Source organism: Lipotes vexillifer, unplaced genomic scaffold, assembly GCF_000442215.2.
Source record: "Lipotes vexillifer unplaced genomic scaffold, Lipotes_vexillifer_v1.1 scaffold872, whole genome shotgun sequence".
NCBI lineage: Eukaryota > Metazoa > Chordata > Mammalia > Artiodactyla > Lipotidae > Lipotes > Lipotes vexillifer.
This window is the reverse complement of record NW_006790064.1, coordinates 452,032-478,511: the sequence shown is the minus strand read 5'-3', so window position 1 is coordinate 478,511 and position 26,480 is coordinate 452,032. Positions and strand designations below refer to the sequence as shown.

The 26,480-nt window shown below is 43.4% G+C and overlaps 1 protein-coding gene across 1 annotated transcript in view; it reads left to right on the top strand.

Annotated features, from left to right (window-relative positions):
* Window positions 1-48: 48 nt before the first annotated feature.
* Window positions 49-26,480, top strand: part of PARM1 (prostate androgen-regulated mucin-like protein 1) — a 106,903-nt gene continuing 80,471 nt past the window's right edge. Inside the window, exon 1 of the mRNA XM_007463204.1 lies at window positions 49-352. Within this exon, the coding sequence (XP_007463266.1) occupies window positions 310-352 (43 nt within the window). The 5' untranslated portion in view covers window positions 49-309. The remainder of the gene's footprint in view (window positions 353-26,480) is intronic.

Here is a 26,480-nt window from a genome sequence, read left to right as displayed (position 1 = left end):
GGAGAGGAAAGGCCTTGGCATCTCCGCGGGACCCGGGTGGGAGGGGTTTGGCGGCGGCAGTCGCGGCGGCGGAGGCGGCCCGGGCGGCTGGGATGGAGCAGAAGCGCGCCGGGCGCCGGAGTACAAGCAGCTGACGGAGCCGCGCGGCGCTCGCCGTGCTTCCCCTACCGCCGCCCGAGCCGCCCGGTCGCCCGGCTCTCACCGCAGCCAGCGGACAGAGGAGGAGCTGCCCGCGCTCTGGGCGCTCGGTCAGTCCCGGCAAACTCTCCCGCTGCCCGCGCCGGGTTCGGCACCAAGCACCAGGGTACCATGGTCTACAAGACTCTCTTCGCCTTCTGCATCTTCACGGCAGGTATTTTGGGGCGCCGATCTGGCGGAGGGCTGGCCCGGCGACCAGCGCTGGGGGCGGGGGCTGAACCGGGGAGACCGGGAAATAAGTCGCCGCGCGCTGGGGGCCGGAGTGGTGCGAGCCTCCAGCGTTTCGCAGAGCTGCGTGCGCACTTGGATTTAGAGCGAGGTGCGTTTTTGGAGATCCTGGGCCGAGCCGGACCGAGGGGATGACAGGGTTCTTCCGGCCGCAGCCCGCGCCCGCACAAACTCCGGGCTTTGTGAAACAGGTGGCTGCACGATGCGTTTGAAACCCGGGTTGGCGACACTGACTGAAACTAGAGGCTTCTCGGGTCTCCGAGCACACCCTGCCAGAGTTGGGCACCAGACCTCTTGACGCGGTTGGACTCAGGGAGGAATAAGGAGAAGCAGGGGGCATCGCATCTGGGGAAGCTTTAAGCTGTGGCCGCGCACCTGGCGGGGCTGGTTTGCGTTCCCCGAGATTTGGTGGTCTCTCGTCTCCGGCGACCTTTCCTAGTTACGCGTGGGGGTGATGCGGCCTTAACAGTCTCAGGGCAGCTGCTCCGACCCGGCTCGAGCTCGTGATCACCCCTGGGGATTTGCAATTCTACCCTATGGCCTGGAAACTCCCCCAAAATATGTGCCCTGGCAGAAACTGTTAACTTGGCTAAAACTAGCGTCCTCCCCATTCCACCCACTCCCCCTACACACACTCACCCTCGGGACGGCTTCCCCACGCGCGCATCGCTGGCCTCAGGACCACGGATGGCAGCGGCCTCCAAGCAGGGCCTGGGGAGAGAAGGAGCCGGAGGAATGAGCTCGGCTTGGTGGGCGTAGAGGAGAGATTCAGAACAGCGCTTTAAGTCTGAGGGTGGGGTATCCAGTTTTTCTAGAAAATGTAGGCAGACAAGGGACAACTGACTATGGATGAGGCACTGGTGGAAAAAGCAGCCCGAGTGCGGGGACACCAGCGTGTTTAGATAAGAATGTTCCAAAGCCACGTACACAAGCCATTTGACTCATGCTTGCAGTCCGTGTGTGTATTTTTTTTCCTCCTGAATTGCTTGGGTTCCTGTAATTGTGGACACAAGTCGTTACAATCCCTTGAAAAGAAGCTAGGGGTTTCCAGGCAGCTCACAAAGGATAATGCAGTTTTGAGGAAAAGTTTCCCAACTTGAGGCTAGAGCTGGTCTTTTTCCTCTACTTGCTGAACGCCTGAGAAAGCTCCCTTTTCTCTCTGGTGTCTGCAAGGTTTGGAGGCGCGTCCGCAGAGGGTTCCCGGTCTCCTGCCGCTTTGGTTGCACAGCCTTGGGCCAGGCTGGGAGCGCCTGTATCCCCAAGTGTGACAGCCGGCTAGGCCCTAGCCCCGGGATTGCCAAGAGACGTTTACGAAATGACAGGAAAGGTGCCTTCCTTTCTCCTCTCTAGAAATCCTTTCATGAGGCTTGAGGCTCAGAAAACCTTCAGTGAGCCAGTAGAGCTGGTAGGTAGGTTTGTTGGCTAATTTTATTTAGTGGTTTGTCTTTTAATTTTTTTTTTTTTAACAACTCTGGCAGTTGGCAACGCCGGGATTAACCCTACTAAGGCAGTGTATTGTGGGTTTTTTTCCTCCCTAAGGAGCTCGAGATATATATATATATATATATATATATATATATAATTTTTTTTTTTTCTTGGCCAGTTTTAGAGTTTAGCCTCGCTATTGCTGCGGCAAGAACCTTGACCTTGTTCACGGCCCAGACTGAGGAGGCTGGTAGCTGGGGACCCGCTGCGCAGCCTCACTCATCCCTGCACACGTGTCAAAGCCAGAACAAAGAAGATCACAGCCTCCCAGTTCTGGGGTTCCCCTGACCCCGGAAGACATAGTTATGTTTCTGAGTACATCTCCCTAACAGAGTGATGAAGCGTCCTCTCCTCTGAGTTTGTGCCTCTGAAGGAATCTCTTCGGGGGTCAGTGTGTTGTTAGAGCTACTTGCAATAAGTTATCAGGAAAATAATATAAAAATAGGCATAAATACCGTACAAGGTTGTTTACATCCCAAAGTAAGGTGTTTTGAGAAACTAAAATATAACTTTTCTAGAAAAAGTTGTAAAGGAGAGAGGGACAAGTGTTCTTGAAATGAAAGTGGCATGCATGTTTCAGTGGATCATCCTGGGGCTCCCTTGGCAAAGCTCTAGATAGTTTCATCAGGCAGTTGCTTTCCCCCCACCCCATCTTTAGAGGATTCAGGAAATTTTCCATAAAACTCTTGAGGTGATACTTTCTTGAGCCAGGAATGGGGCTTAGCAGGGGACTTTTTTAGCTTAATAAATCTACTCAATACATATACATAGTGTTTTGTCCAGCCTGTATAATGGACACTTGTAAATACCTGTGCATTGTCAACAACACAGCAAAAGTAGATCTCTACACTTATTCACTTGTATTTTAAAAAGAAGGAAGAGAGAAACCTTGGGCTGTCTTCAGTTCTCTCAGAGTTGATTGGGGTAGAAAACTAGCATGGCTATTTTACAAACCGTTCCCAAACACCTCTAAGGCACTCTAAGCATACAGGAGTACTGCCTCTAAATTACAAGCCAGAACCTCCAAGGGCAGGCAGCAGAACCAAGGATGGAGGGAGGATGGCAGGCCACAGGAAGCTTCCGTCTTCATTCTCCCTCTCCTCTCTAGATTCAGTTCTTTCATTCCCACCACCGTCGTTGCTGCTCTGCAGTGCTCTATGGCTCAGTATATTAAAAAATTCCCTCACTGAGACATCTGAGGTATACTGGAACTTCCCAGAGTCCTTTTCCAAACATTCAAGGAGTTCAAGGGGAAACAAGCATAGGTAAGAGAGGCAAAAGTCCCTTGACCCAGTTTTTGCTGCCTTAGGTTCTGCCCTGTCTGCCCCACCCCAGCGAGAGTACTGCAATCTGCCCCATTACCCAAGCTTACTTATTGGTCCCTTGGTTGTTGCGGTCCGGGAGCCACACGCCTGGAGTCAAGTTCCCCGGTAAATGCGACCCGTGTCCCAACCAAGGACACCCGAGAATCACCAACACCGAGTAGAAAGATTAGCAAAGGATTTATACAAGTACAAGTACAGAAGCTTACACAAACTGTCCGGACAGGGTCCCACTCGGAGAGAAGTGAGTGAGACCCCCGACTAACAGTCGGGCGAGGCTTTTATACCCTTCACAGGGCGGGAAGTCCCCAAGGCCGGAGGGAGCTGTTTAATTTTGAATCAGCCAATCAGGAACCTGGTTCTTCCCGCCCCAAGCAAGCAAGCAAGTTTCTTACAGAAGCCAAAATGTGCTGTTAGCCCTGAAGCTGTTCTTCCATTTCTTTCGTCACATGGTGATCAAGACCAGCAGAGCTAGATTCCAGTCTGCCGCCCAGCTAGACTATTTGTGTCCCAGGCCTGTCAGCTAGCTCTTCAAGTGACTAACATCTCAAATGTCCTTATCCTCAAAGGAAGACCCCACCCTACACATTTATGGCTCTCTTCTCAGTATAGGTCCTGATATATGGCAGGGCTTTATCATAAGCATATTAAAGCCATATCGTAAATCTTATCATAAACATGTTAAAAATAAACCAAAAAATGCACACACATTTATGGGAATGGCAAGGTTGCCTGTGGTTGGTTGGGAGTGGAGGTAAAGGGTGGCTTGCATCCCTTTAGCCTGGTTACCTCCTATTCCCCTGAAGTCTGTGTCACAGAGTGACACCTCCTTCTCTGTGAAACCTACCTGAGAAGGTGGAAGTTCTCCATTATTATGGGATAGATTTGCTGATTCTGCAGCTAGATTGCCTCAGGACAAAGCGAAGTTTTACTACTTACTAATTGTATAATTTAGGGCACATAATCTAACCTCTCAAGTTTTCTTATCTACAAAAATGGGGAAATAAAACTTCATCAGACTGTTAAAAGTGGTAAATAACTGAATATACCTATAACGCCTGGGACCATAGTAAGCGCTTGATAACTATTAGCAATTGTTGTTGCTATTATTCTTATTAATAAAGTTGACTGTGTTTGGCACCAGTTAGATCATCCTTTCCAAAGTTTATATGTTTGTGCTTGGACTATGTAAATTGAAGATTTAAACTAATATTCCAGCACAATGCCAGCTGTTCTGGCAAACACTCATGTGCAAATTAAGAAAAGATTCAGCTGAGCCTACTAAATGCCTAATTTGAAGAGATTAATAATGTGCCAGTTCAAATTTAGCACAACAGTCCAAAAAACGCTCAGTAACAAACAGAAGTAAAGTCTCACGGAAGATGTTATTTCTTCCACAAAGTCTTTTGCAGACTGGTGTGTTTCAAAAGCCCAACTCAGCTAAACCTTAAGGTCAGGTTCCCAGAGCCACAAATTTTGGATAATTCAGATCAAACAACTTAGGAAAAGGCATTTCATGGCATATGAATGATCCAGAATGGCTCTCTTCAGAATCCAAAAACATCAATAATGGCCAGATCTCTAATTTAACTTGATCATTTGGGCCTGGTCTAGTGGTGCTTTCATCGTGCTTGTGCTTTTATAAGAAAAATATTGGCCAAATATTTACACTGTTTGAGCAGATTTTCTTAAACTACAATTTTGGGGGGGACAGGGGTGGGGCTGAGGGGTACAGCATCCACTGGAAACAACAAAGAGGGACATTTAAAAAATATTTTCACAGTGTATTGACTGTTTTAACACCCAGTGAAAGGAATGGAATCCTGCTCTAACATTTACGATGCTTTTCTCCCTTTTAGAAGTTACCGAAATTGGATACGTTACTTTAGGAATCAAATATAGTCATCCCTAAGTATCCAGAACCTGGCCCCCATATCAAAATCCTCAGATGCTCAAGTTTCTTATATAAAATGATATATCGTATTTGCATATAACCTACGCACATCTTCCTGTATACTCTAAATCACCTCTAGGTTGCTTTATAATACCTAACGCAATGTAAATGCTGTGTAAATAGTTGCCAGCATGCAGCAAGTTCAAGTTTTGCTTTTTGGATTCTGGAATATTTTTTTCCCAATAGTTTCGGCCCAAGGTTGATGCAGATCCCACAGATACAGAGAGATGGCTGTCTTTGCTTTGCTAGCAAGGTATTGAATAAAACAGTTGCCTAAAAGATTAATGTTTCATTTAGAAGACAGCAGTGGTTATGAAAAGAGGTAGGCAAGTAGTGGGTACCTGCCTTATGCAACGATTGCTTTTAGTTGGAAATGCAGGGCTAATAGGTTATCATCCAGTTAATGTGCAAGTAGGGTTACTATAAAATAAGACAGATTTGTGTATGTAGTTCATGGCATGACATTTCGTAGTCACAGCTTAAATTATTTAAAGGACAGGGGTTGATGTAACATCAGATTTTCTGAGGTGTGGATCTTTAAATGGTCTTCATGATCCTTTACAGCAGCATAGCCCATTTCTTTTACCTGTTTTAATATCGTTTATAAACCTTGAGACTTCTGCCATTTATACGTAATAGAAACCATTACAACAAAATAGGCGATTATATAACTGTTGTCATCTGTGTTTTTCATTGGTGCAAGGTGGCATAATGTCAACTGAAAATAAGCTGTTTTAATTTTCCTTTGGTTAGTGTTGCCAGATTTAGCAATTAAAAATACAGGTTGCCCAGTCCAATTTGAATTTCAAATAAATAGTGATTTCTAAGTCTATCCCATATAGTACTTGGGACACACTTAAGCTAAATAATTCTTCGTTGTTTATCTTGAATTCAAATGTAACTGATCCATCCTGTATTCTAGCAACTCTACCTTTGGCCTTCCATGTGTGGTTCGTGGTTCATCAGTGCAATGGCTTTGACATAGGATTGGCTTTATTTTGAACCCTGCCCCACCCGGCTTTAGCCATCCCACTCCATTTCATTCATTCATCACAATCTGTTCATGGGAAGACGACTCCGAGATTTCAAAGCAGCTCAGTCTCTCTGAAAGCAACTTACAACGTTAGGATTCAGAGGCAGCTCTCCAATGGAACATTTTGAATCGGATTGCATATCCATTTACTGTGCACTGTTGTGTTTTTCTGAACAATCGGTGGGATTTCTGTAGCCTCCCTGAGGCTACATTACTTCACCCTTTTGTGGCCTTTCCTTTAAAAAAAAAAAAAAACAGTATACTATTTGAAATGGTAACAGTGTTCTTGCATAGGAGCTGGAACTAAGCCTTCCAGAATCCAGCTGGCAGCTGATTAAAAAAGAAAGTTAATAGAACAGCTTTGGATTTCAATGCTGTCTTCTGTGCCAGGATCATAACACATCTCACAATTATTATATAAGGTTTGCATAATTCCTGCAGGATAGGTCTATAGGTATGACTTGGAATCTGTGGCTATATGGAGCCTGAAGCAGCATATTAGACAGAATTTCAAGGCAGATTGGGGAAAAAAATCCTTTCAGCAATTAGACTGTGGTGGAAATTTGCACCTTTATACTTAAGGCCAAATCTGTGACTAGGTAATTGTTAAGTGGAAAAAAAATTGTGGCAAGTTACCAGGTGTGATATTTAGAAAATACAAAATAAGATGCATGGTAGAATACAGCTTTGATGATAATATCTTCCAGTTACAGTCCAAATTATGACACCTGATTTTCTTTTCCATGAAGGAGGAAATAAGGGCACAGAATCTTTAGGGCAGGTGTTGCACATGAGAAGAATTGGAGGAGAGAAGGTATAATTCATTTTTCTTTTTTTTGGCCATGGTCGTAAACTTAAAGCTATCATTCAAGCTTCTCACTGGATAGAACATATATTTCCCTGTATGGGGTTATTAAAATATATGTTACCTTTAAAATTATGATATTCTTGCCAGCTTGTGTAGTCCAGAAGCATAACCTCATTCCTGAGAGTTTTTTCACACACTGTTTTATCCACGATGGGCTGTTACTGGGGTTTTCTGCCCCTTATAAAATCTTTTCATTTTCCATTGGAAAAGCTTTTGTGATCCACAGATAGACGACAGGCAGCTACCATTATACTGGCGTTGAACAGTTATTTCATTGTTAAACCCTCCACACTATATGATTCTTGCTTTGTACTGTAATTTAGATTCTTTAGGAAGAGCAGTAATAATTATTGTAAAGATAAAAGGATGTCCTCTTCATTCACCACGCAAAATCTATATGTGTTTAGGGAAATGTTTTAAGACTCTGGTCATTCTATTGAGCTAAGGTAATGTGTCACATTAGGAGAGGACTCAGTACATCTCAGAATTACATGAGGGAGTCTCAAAGCCCATTTGTCCATGAGAGGGTCCTAGAGAAATCTGGTGGACTTGAACAGGAAAAGAGGCAAGTTATTGGTGGATCACACACTCGGCTGGTCATGGAAATTCTCGCTGTTGATGGGTCAACTGCGTGAGAGGTACCATCAAGCTGAATACGGCCATCACCCAACCAAAGGGAACTCAGCATGTTTGGTCTTAAAAATTAGTGTTGTCAGAGATGGCGTTCCAGAGGAGAGAGCCATGGAATTGTCCTTTTTGAAGAACTGTTCAGACAGGTCTGAGCATGAGAAAGAATTATCAGTTTTTGAGGATAAATGATCATTCATCGTTTACCTTCTAGGAAATGTAGGAGGGGAAGGAAGTGTGATATCACATTCCATGTGGAAACTGGATAAGAAATGGACAGAGGGCAGGGGCCATGGCTGTTTCAGAATTTCTGCATAGGATACGTGGAAGAGGCTGGGAGTGGTCTGTTGCGTGAGATGGAGAGAATGTCAGGTGGCTGAACGAGGGGGAAGTGATTGTTGAAATTACTGGGGGCTACTAAAGACCAAACCACTGTTGCGGTCAGGGAGCCACACGCCTGGAGTCGAGTTCCCCAGTAAATGCGACCCGTGTCCCAACCAAGGACACCCGAGAATCACCAACACCAAGTAGAAAGATTAGCAAAGGATTTATACAAGTACAAGTATAGAAGCTTACACAAACTGTCCGGACAGGGTCCCACTCGGAGAGAAGTGAGGGAGACCCCGACTAACAGTCGGGCGAGGCCTTTATACCCTTCACAGGGCGGGAAGTTCCCAAGGCGGGAGGGAGCTGTTTAATTTTGAATCAGCCAATCAGGAACCCGGTTCTTCCTGCCCCAAGCAAGCAAGTTTCTTACAGAAGCCAAAATGTGCTGTTAGCCCTGAAGCTGTTCTTCCGTTTCTTTCGTCACATTCCCCCCTTTTTCTAGGAACTAATCAAATCCTTGATTCCTGGTCTTTCGTATTCAGGAGGTATGTTTCGTTTTGGGCTAAAGTTTGCCCAGTCAATCCGTCTGTTAGTGTCCACGTCCTCTGTGGTGTAGTCTCTCTTTATTCTGCTATGATGAATCCAAGTCCGGACACCGTCGACTTTAACAGCAGTCGGGGTACTCAACACAATCAGATGAGGTCCAGTCCACCTAGTCTCCAATGTCTGGGGGTTATGCTTCTTTACCCAGACTAAGTCTCCAGGTGGCAATGTGGGTTCCGGAAATTTTATTTTCAGTTTTTGTACAAAAGGTTTCCAGTGCCGAGGTTCAGCAGGGCAGTGGCTGCAATTTGTCTGACGCATGAGGGCCACCCGGAGGCTACTGGGTCCAGTTGTTTAGAGAGATAGGCTATCGGCCTTCACCAGGGCCCAAGTTTCTGAGTTAGTACTCCCCTTGCCACCCCGGCTCATTCATATCAGGGTTGGGGAGTGCCAGAGCAGAAGGTGAGGTAAAAGCCCTGTTAATGTCCTGGAAGGCCTTCCCTTGTGTCTCAGTCCAGTTAATCTTGGTGGCTTTGGGGCCATTCTGGTTAACGCCCTTCAGGGCATCGTATAGAGGCTTGGCCAGCTCTGCAAATCTGGGTATCCAGAGCCGGCAATAGCCCGCCATTCCCAAGAATTCTCTCAATTCCTTTCTTGTGGTAGGGGCTTTACCCTAGGTAAAGCCCAGGTTAGGATGGCCTGAGTGTGTGGCTTTCCTAGCCATCTCTGTCCTCCTTTTAGGATATACCCTAAATAGTTTACTTGTTCTTGACAAATCTGAGCCTTTTTAATTGAGAGTTTATAGCCTAAGTCCTGTAGTAACCTTATTGGGTCTTTTGTTCCTGTTAGACATTCCCGCACAGTTTTTCCAGCCACAAGTAAATCATCCACATATTGTAATAAGGTTACTTCGGGAAACTGGTTATGGAATTCGAAAACGAGTTTTTAACAGTTCATGTAATTTTGTAGATCCCAGATGCGTTCCCTCATGCAAGCGTCGTATCAACATCAGGCCTAGGTTCTCAGGAATAAAAATTCGGTGATCTTTGTCTTGCCTTCATAGGGGCAGTCAGGCATGACCAGGAAGGAGTGGGTGACTGTTTGTTTGCCCAAGTCGACCTTCCTGTCTGTGGTCCAAAAACAGCGTTGAGTCCCAGTGGCCCCCTGTAATCCATATCTTTCCTTCCTTCTCGTTATCTAATACCCCCCCTTTTTCTTTTGTATCCAGTCCAAATCCTTGGAATCAATAAAGAAACTTGGTTACAATAACCAGAATTATGAATGATTACGTTTAACATACCAAGTAATCTTAGTTAAATATTTTTCTTTAAGATACCTCAGGGGACCTCTAAAGTATCACAAAGTTAACTGGAAATCAAAAGAAACAATTAAAATTTGATATTTGGGAAGTTTGTCAAAAAGTTTTAAAACAGTTGGTCAAATAAGATCATAGGTCACTGTGAGACAATACTTATTTCTTAACCAAAGTTACAAAAGATCTCAAAAGCAAATACAGATCACTTAAATGTAAAGAAACACACAGTCTGTTGTCAAAAGCAGCATTTTAAGAATACTTTGGGGGAAGAAACCAAATCCAGTCTTGTTCTAGCCCATTCCTAATAAAATCCATTTACTAATGGAACTAAATTCAGTCCAATCTTAGAAAATCCTGATCACGTATTACTGTTTTTAGTACTTTTTATTTTCATTCGTCCCACCTTTTTTACTGAAAACATACATCTTACCTTCCTTAAAAGTTTTTTTCTTTTTTTTACATTGAGTTACTTTTCTTGTTGACAGATTTATAACAGATGGAATAAGGTTTTATTTGACCGTTAGTAAACCTAGGTACAACAGAAGTATTATACTCAACATTGATGACTCTAAAGACATGTCTATATTAAACCAACAAGTTTAAGCCACCTTCAATACCAGATATCAGTTTAGTACTGAATATTTTTCAGATGACATGAACCCGAAATTCATTCTGGCCAGATTATTTTTTACTTCTGAGTATTTATGTAAGTGTTTGATTTTTTTAAAAGCCAATTAAGTAGAGCTCTTCTATGAATTAATTTTTGGCAATACCATACACCTACAACACACATATAGATACGTATGAAAATACAAACACAGAGGTCTCATTGTTCCCATTCCAAAATTTCAGTCCTGAGTCAGGTACAACATAAAATCTATCAGTTACAAGGGGTTGGATTCAAATTGGGCTTCTGGCAGATGGAACAAATCAAGGTCACCAATCTAGATGGCTAAATCCTTTTTACTAGTGCTTATAGAAAAGACACTTGGGATTTCTATTTATCCTTGACAAGTCAAGTGTTAAGTTACTTTACCCTCTTTTTTTAAATTTGCATTTAAAAAGATGGCAGAGATAAGGGTTTCTTAGAAGACCAGATAGGACATTTGTATCTCAAAGGTTTCCCCTTTGTTTAATACTTAGCTTAGGGGAGAAGGCCTCTTTTAAAATTCCTATCAGGCTAAAGTCCATTTCCCAAAAGCGGCCTGCCTCATTGCCTCGATACCGATGCAGTTCCTGGTGTTGTGAGTTGGCCCCTTGGTTTACTTGTGCACAAGTCACACATTGCCTAGTGGCTGAGAATACTTTTTCTTTTAATACCTGCCTTGACTGTCTCTTCTCAGTTTATAAGTTCTTCCCTTCAAAACCATCTAATTTTTGTAATTTCCTTCGGATATCTGGAGCCGACTGTGTCACAAAGGCCAAGTTAATTGCCCGCCTGCCTGTTGTTGTTTTTTTTTTGTGCCTCAGGGTCTATGGGGGTCCATAGCCTATAAGTCTCTATCAGCCTTTCCAGGAAGGTGGCTGGAGACTCTGTGGCTCCCTGGGTCACCTCTGTAACCTTGGACATACTAGTTGGCCTTCGTGTTGCCGCCCGAAGTCCTGTTAACAGAGCCTGGCGAAAACGGCCCAAAGCCCCTCGTCCCTCCTCCGTGTTAGGATTCCATTTCGGTCGGGTACTAGGGAGCACGGTTTCAATTAGGTTGGGGTTATCGGTGGGCCGTCCATCTGGACCAAGTACCTGTTTACGGGCCCCCCACATGATTTTTTTTTTCTCTTTCTTCCGTGGTAAACAAAACCTGTAACAATTGCTGACAATCATCCCAGGTCGGCTGATGAGTTACAAATATAGTTTCTAACAGTGATATTAACGCTTGTGGTTTCTCAGAAAATGGAGGATTTTGTAATTTCCAATTATATAAATCAGTCGTGGAGAAGGGGGCGTAAGTAAGAAAGAGCTGTGCCTCCCCTGGTCTACGTGCTTGCTGCCGCAGAGGCAGAGCAGTGGGTTGCGGTTCAGTCAAGTGATCTCTAGACCGGGTATAAGGTCTCCTGGGCCGACCTGGGAGGATGTCGTCATCGGGGCCGGTATCCGCCTCGGGACGGACATAGGGAGGGGGAGGTGCAGACGCCTCGGGAGGAGGGGTTTCTTCTTCTTGCTCTCCCTCCCCTACAAGAGGAGGGGGCGGGGACTTAGAGCGTTTAACATTAGGTTTTTTCCCGTCCGCCATCTTGGCGGCACATATGTTATCTTTAGCTCTTATTTCCTTCCTGTTGGTAGCTCCCGGCGGGGGCAACCAGGGCCTCAGCCAGTCAGGTGGTGTCTCCACGAGACCCCGCCAACACTCAATATAAAGAATCTGATCATCATGTGCCTTAAAGACAATATCTTCCACCGCATCTATAACCGAAATAAAGAACGTACCTTCGGATGGCCATCCCACCTCAAATGTCGGCCATTCCAATTCACAAAAGGTGCGGAGGGTTTCCGGGTCTACAGAGGCCCCGAATTCCCTGGCGATCTGGCGGAAGTCTCTGAAGTGGTCCAGAGCTAGGCTCAGGGGGGTCTGCATCCGGGACATACCTTGTCCCATTGTTAAATTCCTGTTGAGCTAAAAGTTTTAGCACAAGCACAAAGCCAAAGTGTCCAAGCAAATGCAAGAGCACACACACGAGTGACAAAAGACAGAAGGAGAGAACAAGTTTTGACACAATCCCAGTTCAAAGTCGGGACCAAAGAATATCGAAACCGACTTTGAATTCCCAGGGAGGAATCGCGGCGTCCCGGGACTCCTCCTGACTCCAGGCTTAACGTCGCGTCCGACAAGCCTTAATGGAGCCTCCTAGTTTCTTGCCGGCAAGCCAAGCGTCGCAAACTTACCCGAGGAAGGAGCAGGCGGTGGCTTCAGGGATGGGGGTGGGCGGGTCGGGGGGCCGTCACATGTATTTGTTCATATGCTACTTCACTTTTAGAAGGCTGAGAGTCTTCTACTGTTGCGGTCCGCCAGCCACACGCCTGGAGTCGAGTTCCCCGGTAAATGCGACCCGTGTCCCAACCAAGGACACCCGAGAATCACCAACACCAGGTAGAAAGATTAGCAAAGGATTTATACAAGTATAGAAGCTTACACAAACTGTCCGGACAGGGTCCCACTCGGAGAGAAGTGAGACCCCGACTAACAGTCGGGCGAGGCCTTTATACCCTTCACAGGGCGGGAAGGCCCCAAGGCGGGAGGGAGCTGTTTAATTTTGAATCAGCCAATCAGGAACCCGGTTCTTCCTGCCCCAAGCAAGCAAGTTTCTTACAGAAGCCCAAATGCGGTGTTAGCCCTGAAGCTGTTCTTCCGTTTCTTTCGTCACACCACCTCCTTGATGCTGCTACTGGGAATGGAAAATTCATCAAGTTTCATTTTTAGGTGAAGGAGATAAGAGATTCCTCCTCAAATGTATATGCATATCCATCCTCTTTTAGTACACCTTTCTAGTTTTGTGAAAGGTTGCAAATTGAGCCCTTCAGAGGAAACGGATGTGACAGCCCTTAATGGCAGGTAATTCAGGTACCCTCAGCATTGTGAAAGGGGCAGAAGAATAAGAAAATGCCCTGAAATGTCAAGAGGAATTCAGCTGCGTGGTTTGGTTGCATGAAGGAGGGCTGAGTGACCTGGGGTTGCCCGCTTCCGGGCTGGCCTCCTAGACTGCTCTTCACGAAGAGTCCTGTTTTGAGCAGATTCCCCATTCAGTGCTTATTTGGAGAGAAACGCAATCCTGGTATTTACCCGATGTGGATGGGATTTGTGTTACTTTCTCTGAGAAGCTACATGGTATGGTGGAAGAGGCTTTGGAGGAATACAGGCTGGTGCGATGCCAACTCTGGGGTCTCGGTCTCCTCCTTGTAGAGTTATGATAATACACATCAAGTGCCATGTGAGTAAACATTCAACAAAAGTTTATTAAACAATGCATAGAAGATTTTTACTTCATTGGCACATCTGCCTCACACTCCTAGAATATAAGATGCATGAGAATTCTGGCTGTTTTGTCCCAGCTGTGTCCCCAGCATGGAGAACAGAGCAAGACATGTAATGAGTGGCTAGCAAATATGTGTTATATTAATTTTTTAATAAATTTATTTATTTATTTACTTATTTGGTTGTGTCAGGTCTTAGTTGCGGCCTGCGGGATCTTCATTGTGGCATGTGGGATCATAGTTCCCCAGCCAGGGATCAAACTCGTGTCCCCTTCATTGGAAGGCAGATTCTTAACCACTGGACCACCAGGGAAGTCCCTGTTAAATTAATTTTTAATGGAGAATCTTCATGTGTTGTCTAAGGCTCTGGAGATACAGCAATGAACAAAATAGAAGTCTACCCTCAGGGAACTTATGTTCTTTGAGGGCGATTGACTTGGTCAGAAGAAAATCAGTAGCTGACCATCTCACAGTCATCTTAAACGCAACACGTCCAAATATGAACTCTCGGACTTTTCTCCCAGAATAGTCCCCAGCAGAAGCCTTCCCTTTCCCAATTAATGGCAACTCCAACTTTCCAGTTGCCTAGGCTGAAAATCGTGAGTCATCTTTGAGTCTCTTTTTCTCTCAACACCCCTCATCCAATGCTTCAAGAAAATCTGTTCGCCCTACCTTTAAAATACATAAAGTCAGACGCTTTCTGCCACCTCCATTGCTGTCTGTGGTGTGAGCCCCCCTCCTCTTTCTCCTGGAATCCTGCAGGGGCCTCCTCTCGGGCCTCTCAGCTTTTACCCTTTTCCCTCCTAAGGTCTAGTCTCTATAGAGCAGCTGTCCATCCTGTGGAAATGTATCAGATGATGACATTGCTCTGTTCACAGCTCTGCAATGGCTTTCTGTTGTGCTCAGAGTGAAATCTCAGCCCAAGTCCTTAAAGCAGCCATCCAGACCCACTTGTGCTGCTCCCCCTTCATCTTGGACCAGGGCTTCTACCTCTCCTCTGCTCCCCTGGCACCAGCCACACTGGTTTCCTTATTGCATGCCATGGCTGGTTCCTCTCTCTGGAACATATTTTCTCTAAATATACATGTGGTTAATTCCCTCACCTTCCTAAAACCTTTACTCAGATGTCACCTTCTCAGTGAGACTTACCTTACCAACATTTTTATTTCTTTTTTGTCAGTTACTCTTTTATTTCCCCCACGCCTTGAAATTGTCAAGCGTACTTTGAGGAGGTGTTTGATTACTGACTTCAGGCTCTTTGGCTGTAGCGTCCAGTCTGCACTTCCCCTTCTGGTCTCTTTCTTTCCTGGCTGCTCTCTGATTATTTCTGCATCATTAGATTTCCTTTCCTGTGTTCCCAAAGGATGTACATATTTACAGTCAGTCCTGGAAACCTGATCTTTATCCTGAATTTCTGCTCAAAAGCCACCAGAGAGATTAATCATGCGCACAATCTTATTTCATTAAGAAAATGCGTAATACATACTAAAAATAGCAAGCCTTGCTTTGGTCAATTTCATCAGTGCTTCTTAATCTGGGCCTCATAGAACATGCATTTTTTGCTGTCTGATTTCTTTTATCCTCCTTGACCAACATTTTTAAATTTGCAGTCTGTTCTGCCTGCCAACACAGTATTCCCATTGCCCCTCACCTGCCTCTTGCCTCTACTTTTTCCTTTAATGTCTCTCTTCCTTCATCCCTAGTCCCCCCATCCTGGGATTTTTGTCTCTCTTGTTTGCTGTGGTATCCCCAGTGCTGTGTGGCACTAAGGGGGGGGGGGGGGGGGTACTCAAAATATTTGTTGAGCTGAAGGATTAAAATACATTTTTGAGGGCTGGCACAATGAAGACTTAATTTAAATTTCACCTTAGATCCCCCCAAAAGGAAACATTGGCAAACTTGCTTACTATCAAATGCTTGTTGTCTAGTGTTTCCAAATAGCTGTTTTTAAAAAAGAGTCAGGCTTTTCGTTTTCATTGAGGGTTACAAAAGCTAAACTTGAAAATCAGCTTTTTTTAAAGCTATGCACATATAAAACACTTCTTTTACAAATGTAAGCCTTTTATTTTTTCCCATGGCTATCACTTGAAAATAGCTGAAACTTCTTATACTCTCTGGCCAATTAAGAAATTGTCACCTTTGAGCTCAGCTAGAGAAGATAAAGGTACTTCTCCTATTTGAACATTTTTGAGAATTTTCTGAAGAGCTAAAAAGAGCCTGGTGATGAAAGTGATTTAAGTCAAAGGGAGGCATGACTGGCAATGTCCCAGTAACGTCTGAGGATGGTAAGTCAATTCAAATGCTGAGTATTGAGGGTGTAAGTTAGTCACAAATAAGCTGAAGGAGAGAATAGGAGATTTCCTGGTTTTACAGACTCTTTCTCTCTTCATTGGTGATTCTGAAATGTGAATTGTGTTTTAGTCCAAGCGATAGATAGAAGTGATGGGAAGTCCTGACTAAAATCAGACCCGTATCCTGTATGCACTTGTTCCCTACCCTGCAGGGCTGACACCCCTTGGCATGGCTGGTGTTAAAGTCACCCAGGCTGGCATATCCCCCAGCTTCATCACCCAACAAAGACTCATGTTACTTTCCGCCTTAAATAAAAACATCTACTCATTTAGCAGCTGCCAAAAAGAACATGATCTTGAGAAAGATGAAGCCTAAGGGATAATAGTAAAATTTAAGATGATATCAACTTGAAGGGCAACCTATAAACCAACCAAAGAAGGGAAAAGATGATTCTTTATATGAAAAACATGCTCCTTGCTTGTTCGGTGAGGTCACTTGTCCATTCTTGAGGTGGGAAGACGCTCCACCATCTTGAAGAGCAGGATGGACCGTGAACAGAGGAGGCGCAAGGAGGCGAGGCCGGCCCTTGTGCCGCAGGACCGACCGGGAACTGTGTCTGGGGTCGTGAGTGCCCCTGGAAGGAAAAGGAACAGACACTGACAAGAGGAGGCTTGTGACACCCAAAATCTCAAAGCCAAGTGTGGCTGCTGAAAGAGCAAAAATGACTGCATCACCGAGGATAGGGTTTCAGTTTGGAGAGTTATCAGGCAGAGGGGAGATGGGGGTTTTGACATTCAGAAATTTACAGCCAAGTCTTTGTTTAAAAAAAGTTGAATGTCCTTAAGTGACAGTTGTCTCTCGTTTTATAACAGTTTTTCAAAGTTGCACTCAAGCACTGATTTGTTTTTCATTTTTTATTATGGAAACTGTAAAATACACAGAAATTGACAAGAATGTATTCATCCTCTCTCCAGAACCAATTAGGTCTTATTTGTTTGTCTTGGTTAAGAACTTTTTTTTTTATAAGTTATCCATGTTATACATATTAGTGTATATATGTCAATCCCAAAAGAACTTCTTAAAAATATTAATAAATATGTAATTATAAAGTACTAGTCAGATCATAATGAACAGTTCCATGTTTATTCAACTGGGCAATATTCAGCAATTGCTAAAAAGAATGAGGTGGCTCATTTACGTACTAACAGGTAGAAATGGTGACAATATATTGAACTACTATATTGCAACTTTATATTTCACAACATATCAAAAGAGTAAGCAAAGGAATAAAATGTACCTCATGATAAAATAGTTAAAACGTCATGTGTGTGCCTACGGAGAAAAGAGTTTAGAAGTTTACACTGGTTATTTCCGGCAAATGAGTTTTGGGTCAGTCTCACTTTTTATGCTCATTTGTTTGGCCTGAAGTTTATTTTAATGTTTGTATTGCCTTCGCAATTTAAAAAGTAACATTGTAATCAGTATTTTAATCCCTCTTTATCAACAGTCAATGTGGCTCTAGTAACTGCTAGATGGCTACTACTGTCCTCAAAATCTTGATTCAAAAATCCTTCCAACAGAGTCCTCAAAAATAAGATCTTAGAAAAACAGATAACTTCAGAAAGGTTTACAGGTTATCACTGACTTAATGGGTAAGGAAGGTTCTGGGAAGGAATTGACAAAGTAATATTATATTTTCTAAAGCCAGAGTGCTGCATAAATCATTGATCAGGACAGCCATCTTGGAAAGTATTTTAAGAGGCTCTGAGCTAACTGATCAGTGTTTAAGGTACTTTGTTAGTTTTTAATATCTTCATTGTTGGTCTCTTATGGAAGCAATTTTAAATTAAAACATCACTCTAAGATTTTCTAAAATGATATTTGTCAACTTTGATGTCAAATAAGAAAAACAGCCCTCAGAAGAATATACGATTTATTTCCCTTTTGGCAACATTAAATCTGTTATATCATCTTTTCAATAAAATAATCAATAAAATGTGGTTTAGGAAAATGCTGGGAGATCCATTATTAATACTCCATGGCATTATCAGAGAACAATACAAGAGAGAGGGGGCTGGAGCAGACAGGGCTGGAAGAGGCTTTGGTGTGATCTGGGCCAACCCCTTCCTTTTGTAGAAAAATCTAGGCCTGTTGGGAAGAGGGGAAATTCACATGTTTAATTTTTAGCTGTCGTAGTTATCACACTTGATACTATGTTCATTTCATCTGCAGTTTCATCTAATCCTCCCAACCACCCCAAGAGATATAGGCAGTCTATTCCCATTTTGTAGTTCAGGTTTTTAAGTCTCAGAAGTTGAGTAATGAGATGCAGATCTCACAGTCAGTGAGTGACAGAGCTAGGCTTTGAACCCAGGTCTGCTATCTTTTGCCTTGAACTGCCAAGTCAGTTGATAAATCCTCTTGTGTAAATTTAGTCTCTAGAATCTCTCCCACCTCTGATCCTCTTTGCTATCCCCACAGCTACAGCCTTGGTTGAGAACCTTATCATCTCATCCTGGACTGTTACAGTAACTCCAAATGGTCACTTGTCGAGCTTTCTCTTCTCACAGTCTGTGAGGACTCATTCAAGCCAGGCCAACTTGCTTGCTTCCCTCCAAAGAAGGAGAAGCAGATTCGGATCTGCCTAAGAGTCATTCAGGTTCTCAGATGGTGGTTGCTAAATTTTATTTCCAGTACAAGGAATGAAAGCTCCAGGAGAAATGGCTAACTCCAGGTGGGGTTCGGAAATGTATAAGATGAGCCTGGAGGATCTTGTTATACCAGACAGCAGGGATGTTATCAAAGACTACGAGGGCTTCCCTGGTGGCACAGTGGTTGAGAGTCCGCCTGCCCATGCAGGGGACACGGGTTCGTGCCCCGGTCCGGGAAGATCCCACATGCCGCGGAGCGACTGGGCCCGGGATCCATGGCCGCTGAGCCTGCGCATCCGGAGCCTGTGCTCTGCAACGGGAGAGGCCACAACAGTGAGAGGCCCGCGTACCGCTAAAAAAAAAAAAATTACGAGCCTCCTGTCAAGAGGACTCAGAACCACTTACTGAGGCTCCCACTGGCCAAAGAACAGTTGGAACATCCATAAGGATAATTTCAAAGGACTGAATCACATTGTTTAAGCTCATGAGTTCATAATGGTACCAAAAACAAATCAATGATTGCACAAAACTTCACTGATCTCCATTAGAGGATGCTAATTAACCAACACACTATTTTGAAAAATAATAGATAAAAGAATTGTTTCAATTGATTGACTGATCTTATGCATTTATTTTATGAGGTGTACACTGGGTGACCAAATATTAGATGATGGGATAACTGACTGTCTCCATACAAGTATTCCAGCTAACAAAGATGGCATAGTGGAAATAGAAGATCACCATGTTGCCATGCGCTGGTGTGTAGATGAGCATGGAGCCTGAGGGAGTGGCCTAGAGGACAGATACCTTGAGATAGTGGAAAGTGGCCTGGAAGCTGGGACATCACCTGGATGAGGAGTTGCACAGTGCGAGGCATGGTGAATGCACTGAACACCGAAAGGCCCCAGGGGTAGCACAGAATGGAGAGGAGATCCAGTTAGCCTCTTCACGCCATCACACATCAGCACGGGAAATCTGGAAAGGAATGAGAGTCAACTTCCAGACAAGCTTGCTACCTTTGGGGGAACCACCCTTACCTGCACATCTTTATGAAATAAAATTTCACTCTGGCTAAGTGAATCCAGTGAAGATTGTCTTTAAAGGATTCGCAGGTAGAGGAATGTAAGAGGTAGTGTACCTTCCTGGATAGAAAGGGAAACCTTCTCCTGGCTTCTCAGTTACCCAGAAGAGGTTGCCGGTGAGTAAGTGTCTGTCCCCAAACACTACTCGCCCCAGTTTGCTGCGAACTCCTTGCTTCCTTGAACTATGCCAACCTTCCAAGCTTGGGACAAATATAGATTAGCTATTATTGTCCTAGGGTTGCCATAACAAATTACCACAAGCTGGGATGGCTTAAAACAACAGAAATTGATTCTCTCACTGTTTTGGAAACTACAAGTTTAAAATCGAGGATTCAGCAGGCCCACGCTCCCTTCAAAGCCTCAAGGGGAGGATCCTTCTTTGCTTCTACCAGTTTCTGGTGGCCCCGGGTGTTCATTGGCTTATGACAGTGTTAACTCTGATCTCTGCCTCTTCACATGGCCGTTTTCCCTCTGAGTCTGTTTCAATTCCCTTCTCATAAGGATATTAGTCATTTAGTCTTGATTGGATTAGGGCCCTCCCTTACCGGGATGCCCTCATCTTAACTTGATTACATCTGCCAAGACTGGATTCCCAACTAAGGTCACATTCACAGGTACCAAGTACCCCCCTAGTTAGGGGTTCAACATGTCTTTTTGCAGGGACACACTTCAACCCATACCCACTATATTATTTTCACATCTAAGCCATGTTCATGAAAGACCCTCCTCCACTGATAAAAGGAGCAGTTAATAACCTAATCAATTATGAGTTACTTTTATTCAAGATAGCAGCTGCTGTCACCTCGTATTTTTTATTTACTTGTTTACTTATCTATTTATTTATTGCTCTTGATGGTAGAAGTTTGGTTGAGACTCTTTAAATCAGGTATTTCTCAACCACGGTGTTCTGGGCATTTGGAGGGGATATAACACATGGATAGCATCCCTTGGCCCTTGAATGCTAAATCACAGTAGTACCTTACAGGAATTGTGACAAGCAAAATAAGAGAAAAATAGAGAAAAAGAAAAAAAAGAAGGTAAGAAAGGAAGGAGGGAGGAAATGCCTTCACACATTTCTAAACTTATCAGGCTCACTGAAAACCAAAGGTCTACATTAATGAGATTTTTAATGGCCCTCCTTAGAGACCCACACAGAATGGGTTGTCCTAAGCAATAGCAGTTCTCCTACTCAGAACTTACTCAGCCAGTCTGCCAACTGTGAGAGGCCTCTAGATGCTTCAGGAACATTCTGATTTGGACATGACTAGTAGCATGTGTAATATTTGGAGGGCACTGTGTCACTTTTTCTCTGCCATGCTTAATACTATATTGTGTGCAACCTTGGGGATGAGGTAGACTCAGGAAGAGAATAGAAAGAAAGAGCAAAAAGTGCCAGGAGACGAAAATAGTTTCTGCTCTTCGGTGGTGGAGCTCATTGCTTATAGATACCATACCTTTCCCCTCTGTGTAGAGACGGCATGATCCACTCCCTAAAAAGTCTTTTCCTCAGTTCTGAGCCATATATTATTGGATGTGGGACACAAGAGGTCACAGGAATCTTTCATGGAAAAATGTAGAAATTGTGACATTGTAGAACAGTGGATTTCTGTCTGCCAACATGAAAAGTGTGTGGCGGTGTGTGTTTGTCTGTGTATTTGTGGGTAGGATGTGTGTTTCCCTCCTTTCTTACCTGCTTCCTTCCTTACTAAAATATTTAGAAGAATTTTCAAAGGAGGAGACCAAGTAGCATAGAAAGAATGTCTTTTTCAGGGAAAATTGATATTCAGTGGATTCATGCTTTTTCTGTAATATGTAAAATTCAACACTTCCTCCCCATAAAATAGCAGGTTATCCTACAACATGGAACAGCCATAATCATGTGCATCCATGTCTTCTGATTAGTAACTAGGATATTAATTAGGTAGAACATGGCCATTTATTTTGTTCTGTAGCTGCCTATTCAATGGGTTTTTGGAATCATAGCTTTCCGTATAAATTAGAGTGAAAATCAACACTGGCAAGTCTTTCCCTTGGAAAAAATATAATTTCACTTATAGGAGATTTAACTACTTAGATAGTTTTGCTTATATAGGCAAGAGAAATATTCTAAGAAAACTGAGCGGTCTACTGAAGCCTTTATTGATCTGGGTTATTCTTAAAAAGAATTTAAAAAAAAATTTTTAAAGCTCTGACACCATAAACACAGCTCCTTGATGAGAGCTGAGTTCATGCTGAGATAAGAAGGTACAAAGCAAGAGAACAGCCTCATTATATTTTTAAAATCCCAGGGAGAGCCATTGTTTCGCCAAAGCAATGTGGTAAGACAGCCTGGGACCCAATGTCAGTGCCCAAGAGACTAGGAGTAAAGAGCTTTAGAAGCTTTGAATTTTTTTCTAAAACAATTAAGATTAAAGGAGTTAATCAGGAAATCTGAGGTTATATAATGGCGAGCAGGTCAACCAGCTCATATATCTGGTTTGGGGCACATGCTTGGAATGACCAAACTTTTCCGTGGAAGATTGGACTTTAGGATAATTCTTTCAGAATGAAAGAAGTGACAAGAAACATGAAAGTTTGAAAAGTGATCCCCACCGTTACTGACATCTGAGAGCATCCTGGCCTCTCCAGAGACATTTGACTGAGGAAAGCAGATGAGCCAGCTGGGGCTCGAACCCCAAAGGGACCTGACAGGAGGAAGAAGTAAAGTGGGTCACGTCTGGTGAAACAGCTTGTTTCCCTTGACAAGTCACGCTGGCCGATTTGGGGGCCACCAGTTGTATGGTAGCTGGCCTGGCCACCTTGAAACCTCCTCTCCGAGGGTAGCATGGCTGCTGCTTGAGAATCCATGGCACATGAGGCAGAAACTAGGAGTAGATCTGGAATATAACTTGTGAAGTGCTAAGGCTCAATACCCACAATGAATTCTTCTCAAAATCACTGGGAAGAGATCATTCACTAGTTAATCAAGAACTACACAGGAATACTACTCAGCCATAAAAAAAGAATGAAATAATGCCATTTGCAGCAACATGGGTGCAACTGGAGATTATCATACTAAGTGAAGTCAGAAAGAGAAAGACAAATACCATGTGATATCACTTATATGTGAAATCTAAAATATGACACAAGTGAACCTATCTATGAAACAGAAGCAGGTTCACGGACATAGAGAACAGACTGGTGGTTGCCAAGGGGAAGGGGATTTGGGGGGGATGGAGTGGGAGGCTGGGGTTAGCAGATGTAAGCCATTATATATGGATGAACAACAAGGTCCTACTGTACAGCTCAGGGAGCTATATTCAGTATCCTATGATAAACCATAATGGGAAAGAATATATAAAAAAAGAAAATATATATTTAGATGTATAACTGAATCACTTTGCTGTGCAGCTGTAATTAACACAACGTTGTATATCAAGTATACTTCAATAAAAAACAAAAAACAAGAACTACCCAGGAAAAGCGCAAAGCCTTCTGAGATGATGTATGAAGGGACAGGAATTCTAGGGAAAAGACTCAATTTCCCTTTGACTTAATCAGGGTTGGCTTTCTAGGAAGGCACATAAAACTTGAATTAGAGAGACGGGTTCATTGGCGTTTGCCAGTTGTACGTCGTCAGGTCTTCGCTAGCCAAAGTGACATCATTTGTCTTCCGTACAGCTGTGCCAAGCCGTACTGATGAAACGTCACCGCTGGATGTGAAAAGGCACCTATGTGCTTTGCTGAGCACTTACTGCCGGGTGTTTAACGACCCAAATATGACCTTGTTTGACTCAAAATGTCCAACAAAAGAAATGCCGCAGTGTTGCAATCACAATGCGCAATGTGGTGATCGGACCTTGCTGTAAACGCAAGGGTTCTACCTGCCCATTTTCTTTTCACTTGTGATGCTGATGGCCTGTCCCAACATTGTGTTCAGAAGACACAGCCAACCCTGCTGTACCTGCAAAAGAGCCATTCCCACTGGTTGTGCTGACAGTGAATAAAAAATAGGCACCAAATCCCAATCTGCAATGGGAATGTTGGCCCTCGTTACCTAGACTCCTAAACGTGCCAATTATATTGTTCACGCGTTTTATTGATTTTATTTTTATAAAAATGCATTTTTCTTAGCATCAGAGTTAAGCAACACTTGATTTTTATTTTTGATGAGGAATCTGGCAGAACATAGGCAATTAGCCAGAAGCTGTGTAAATTCAGGAAACCTGATTAGCAGTTAGATCCGAATTCATCTAAGAATTTAGATTTAAGCCCTAGTGGATAAAGTATCCTTCTAAAAGCATTAGCAGTTTGGCTTTCAGTGGGACATTGGATTAATTCAGTCTGTGCTTCCTTGCTACACGGCATCATTTCAAGGTATAAATTCAATTTACGGTATGGAAAATGGATAAGATATGCATAAGCTGGTCTTGATTTAACAGGGATGATGAAGTAAACATTCTGGTAAATGAAATAGTCTGAATAACTGAGCTTTCTCTGTACTCTTATGTGGGTTGCTGATTTTTTTAATTGGAAAAAAAACAGCATATTTAAAACCATGTCTAACATTTATGGTAAGGTCACTGATAAGTTCCATGCCTCCATTTGTCATCTGTTAAATAAGAGGTTTAAATGAGATGAGCTTTAGCATCTACTCTTTATGATCCAAAACAGATTCTTAACCTGAGACTTTCCAAATTTAGATGATCCATAAATGAGCTCCAGGAAATTCACAGAACATCATATCCAACATTGCATGCGTGAACTTCTGTGCCTTCTTTTTCTTGGGAGACGTTCCATAGATTGTATCCAGTACCTGAACTCTGGCTCTCCAATAAATTTAAGAGCGTCTAATATTCATTCTGTGATTCATTTAACCCTTAAAGGATTTACTCTTTCTTTGACAATTCATAAGGTACCTAGGGGTGGTGTGGTGCTTGAGGGCACCCTCACACTGCAGTAGTGCTGGCTTATGTTTATTTGGGCTATGGCTTTCAAAGTACAGATTATTATTACATGCATTCACCTTGCCATGGGTCACCCACAAAGGTGGAGATTGTCCTTTCAAATTAAGGCTATAGAAGTGGGGAGGGGAATAGCAAAGTGGCTCAGAGATGTGTCACTGAGGCAGTCAGTGAGATCCTGGGGAGTCAGCCATGGGTGTTTTGACTTGCTGGACTGGTTTTCTTTCCATTACAGTGTGTTATATAGAATGTCATAAAAGCTACGTATTCCTGCACGCAGCTCAGTATTTTGGAAGCCACGTGTGTTACTTAAGGTCTCCAAACTCTAGGCCCCCCCAAAAAATGATCCAAAATTAATTGGACTAGTGGCAAGTATGAATTTCAATCTAAAAATGGAAAATACTGCCCTGAGCCTACAGTTCTTCAGGCTCCTGGTCCTTAAATTCTAATAAAAACATTCACATAGCATCTTATGGTTTCCACAGAGCTTTCAGGCGCAAACTGACACTCAGTACTCACAAGCTCTTGGCAGCCAGCCAGCACACCCATTATATAGATGAGAAAAACCGAGACTCACGGAAGTGAGTTGACACAACCCAAAGCCACAGAGAAAGGGGCAGAGTCAGAACTCCAGGCTGATCTCACGACTCCAACTTTGCACCTGTTCGTGGCAGCACAGCTGTCTCTACAGTGTTCTCAGGGCATTGGGGGTAGGCGAGGGGTGCACAGACTGGGACATATGTTGTCAGGTCAGACAATTTTCATAGACTTGTGCATTGGCGAGAAAACTGTCTGCAAAATAAATTCTGTGGTAACATAAACAGTGCGTTCCCTGGAGTGTAGATTTGAAGAATTTTCTACAAGTTCAGAATCTTTCTCCATACCAAGCAAAGGACAAATATATCTCTGACCAGCAAGAAAATACCAAGACTGAACTCCTCCCCAGTTCTAAATGCAGCCTACACCTTTTTACAAGAACTTTTTCTGTGGACTTACTTTTTTTTTTTTTCCAGAGCATACATAGCCTACTTCGAAGTTGGGAGACTACGGAGGAAGATTGAGGACAAAAAAGGCTATTATTTCTCCCTATGTCTTACTGGCTTTTTGCAAATTCCATAGGAACTGAAACCCAATAATGATTCTATTATCTTTTGCCAACGTTAAACCTTTTTCCTAAGTAGTTATATGACATTAAGTGGCTGGAAGAGATATTTTTGTGATCAGGCTGTGCTGAGAGGGCATTATAATGCACTGGGAGATACACGATTTATTTGTTTTGATTTTAACTTCTGAAAGATTTACATCTGGGCGTAGATATATAAAACAATAGAGTGTTTTGCCAGTACAAAGGTAAGAATGGCTCAGCTTCAGCTAGTTTGATTCTATCACCACAGTGGTAGAGGAGCAGCTCAAAATAGTTCTCATTACAGATCTGCAAAGACCTTGGTTTGGTGCCCATGATCCTGCTTTTGAATTCCAGCTCTGCCATTTAGCAGACAAGCAGGGGGGAAGGGAAATTAACATGAAACCTAGTAAGATGCCCGCCATCGTGTTTAGGCACGTTATAGGCATTTTCTTTTCCGACTCTACAACAGCCCTGGAAGGTTGGTGCTATTGGTTTCTACTTCTGAATGAGAAAACAGAG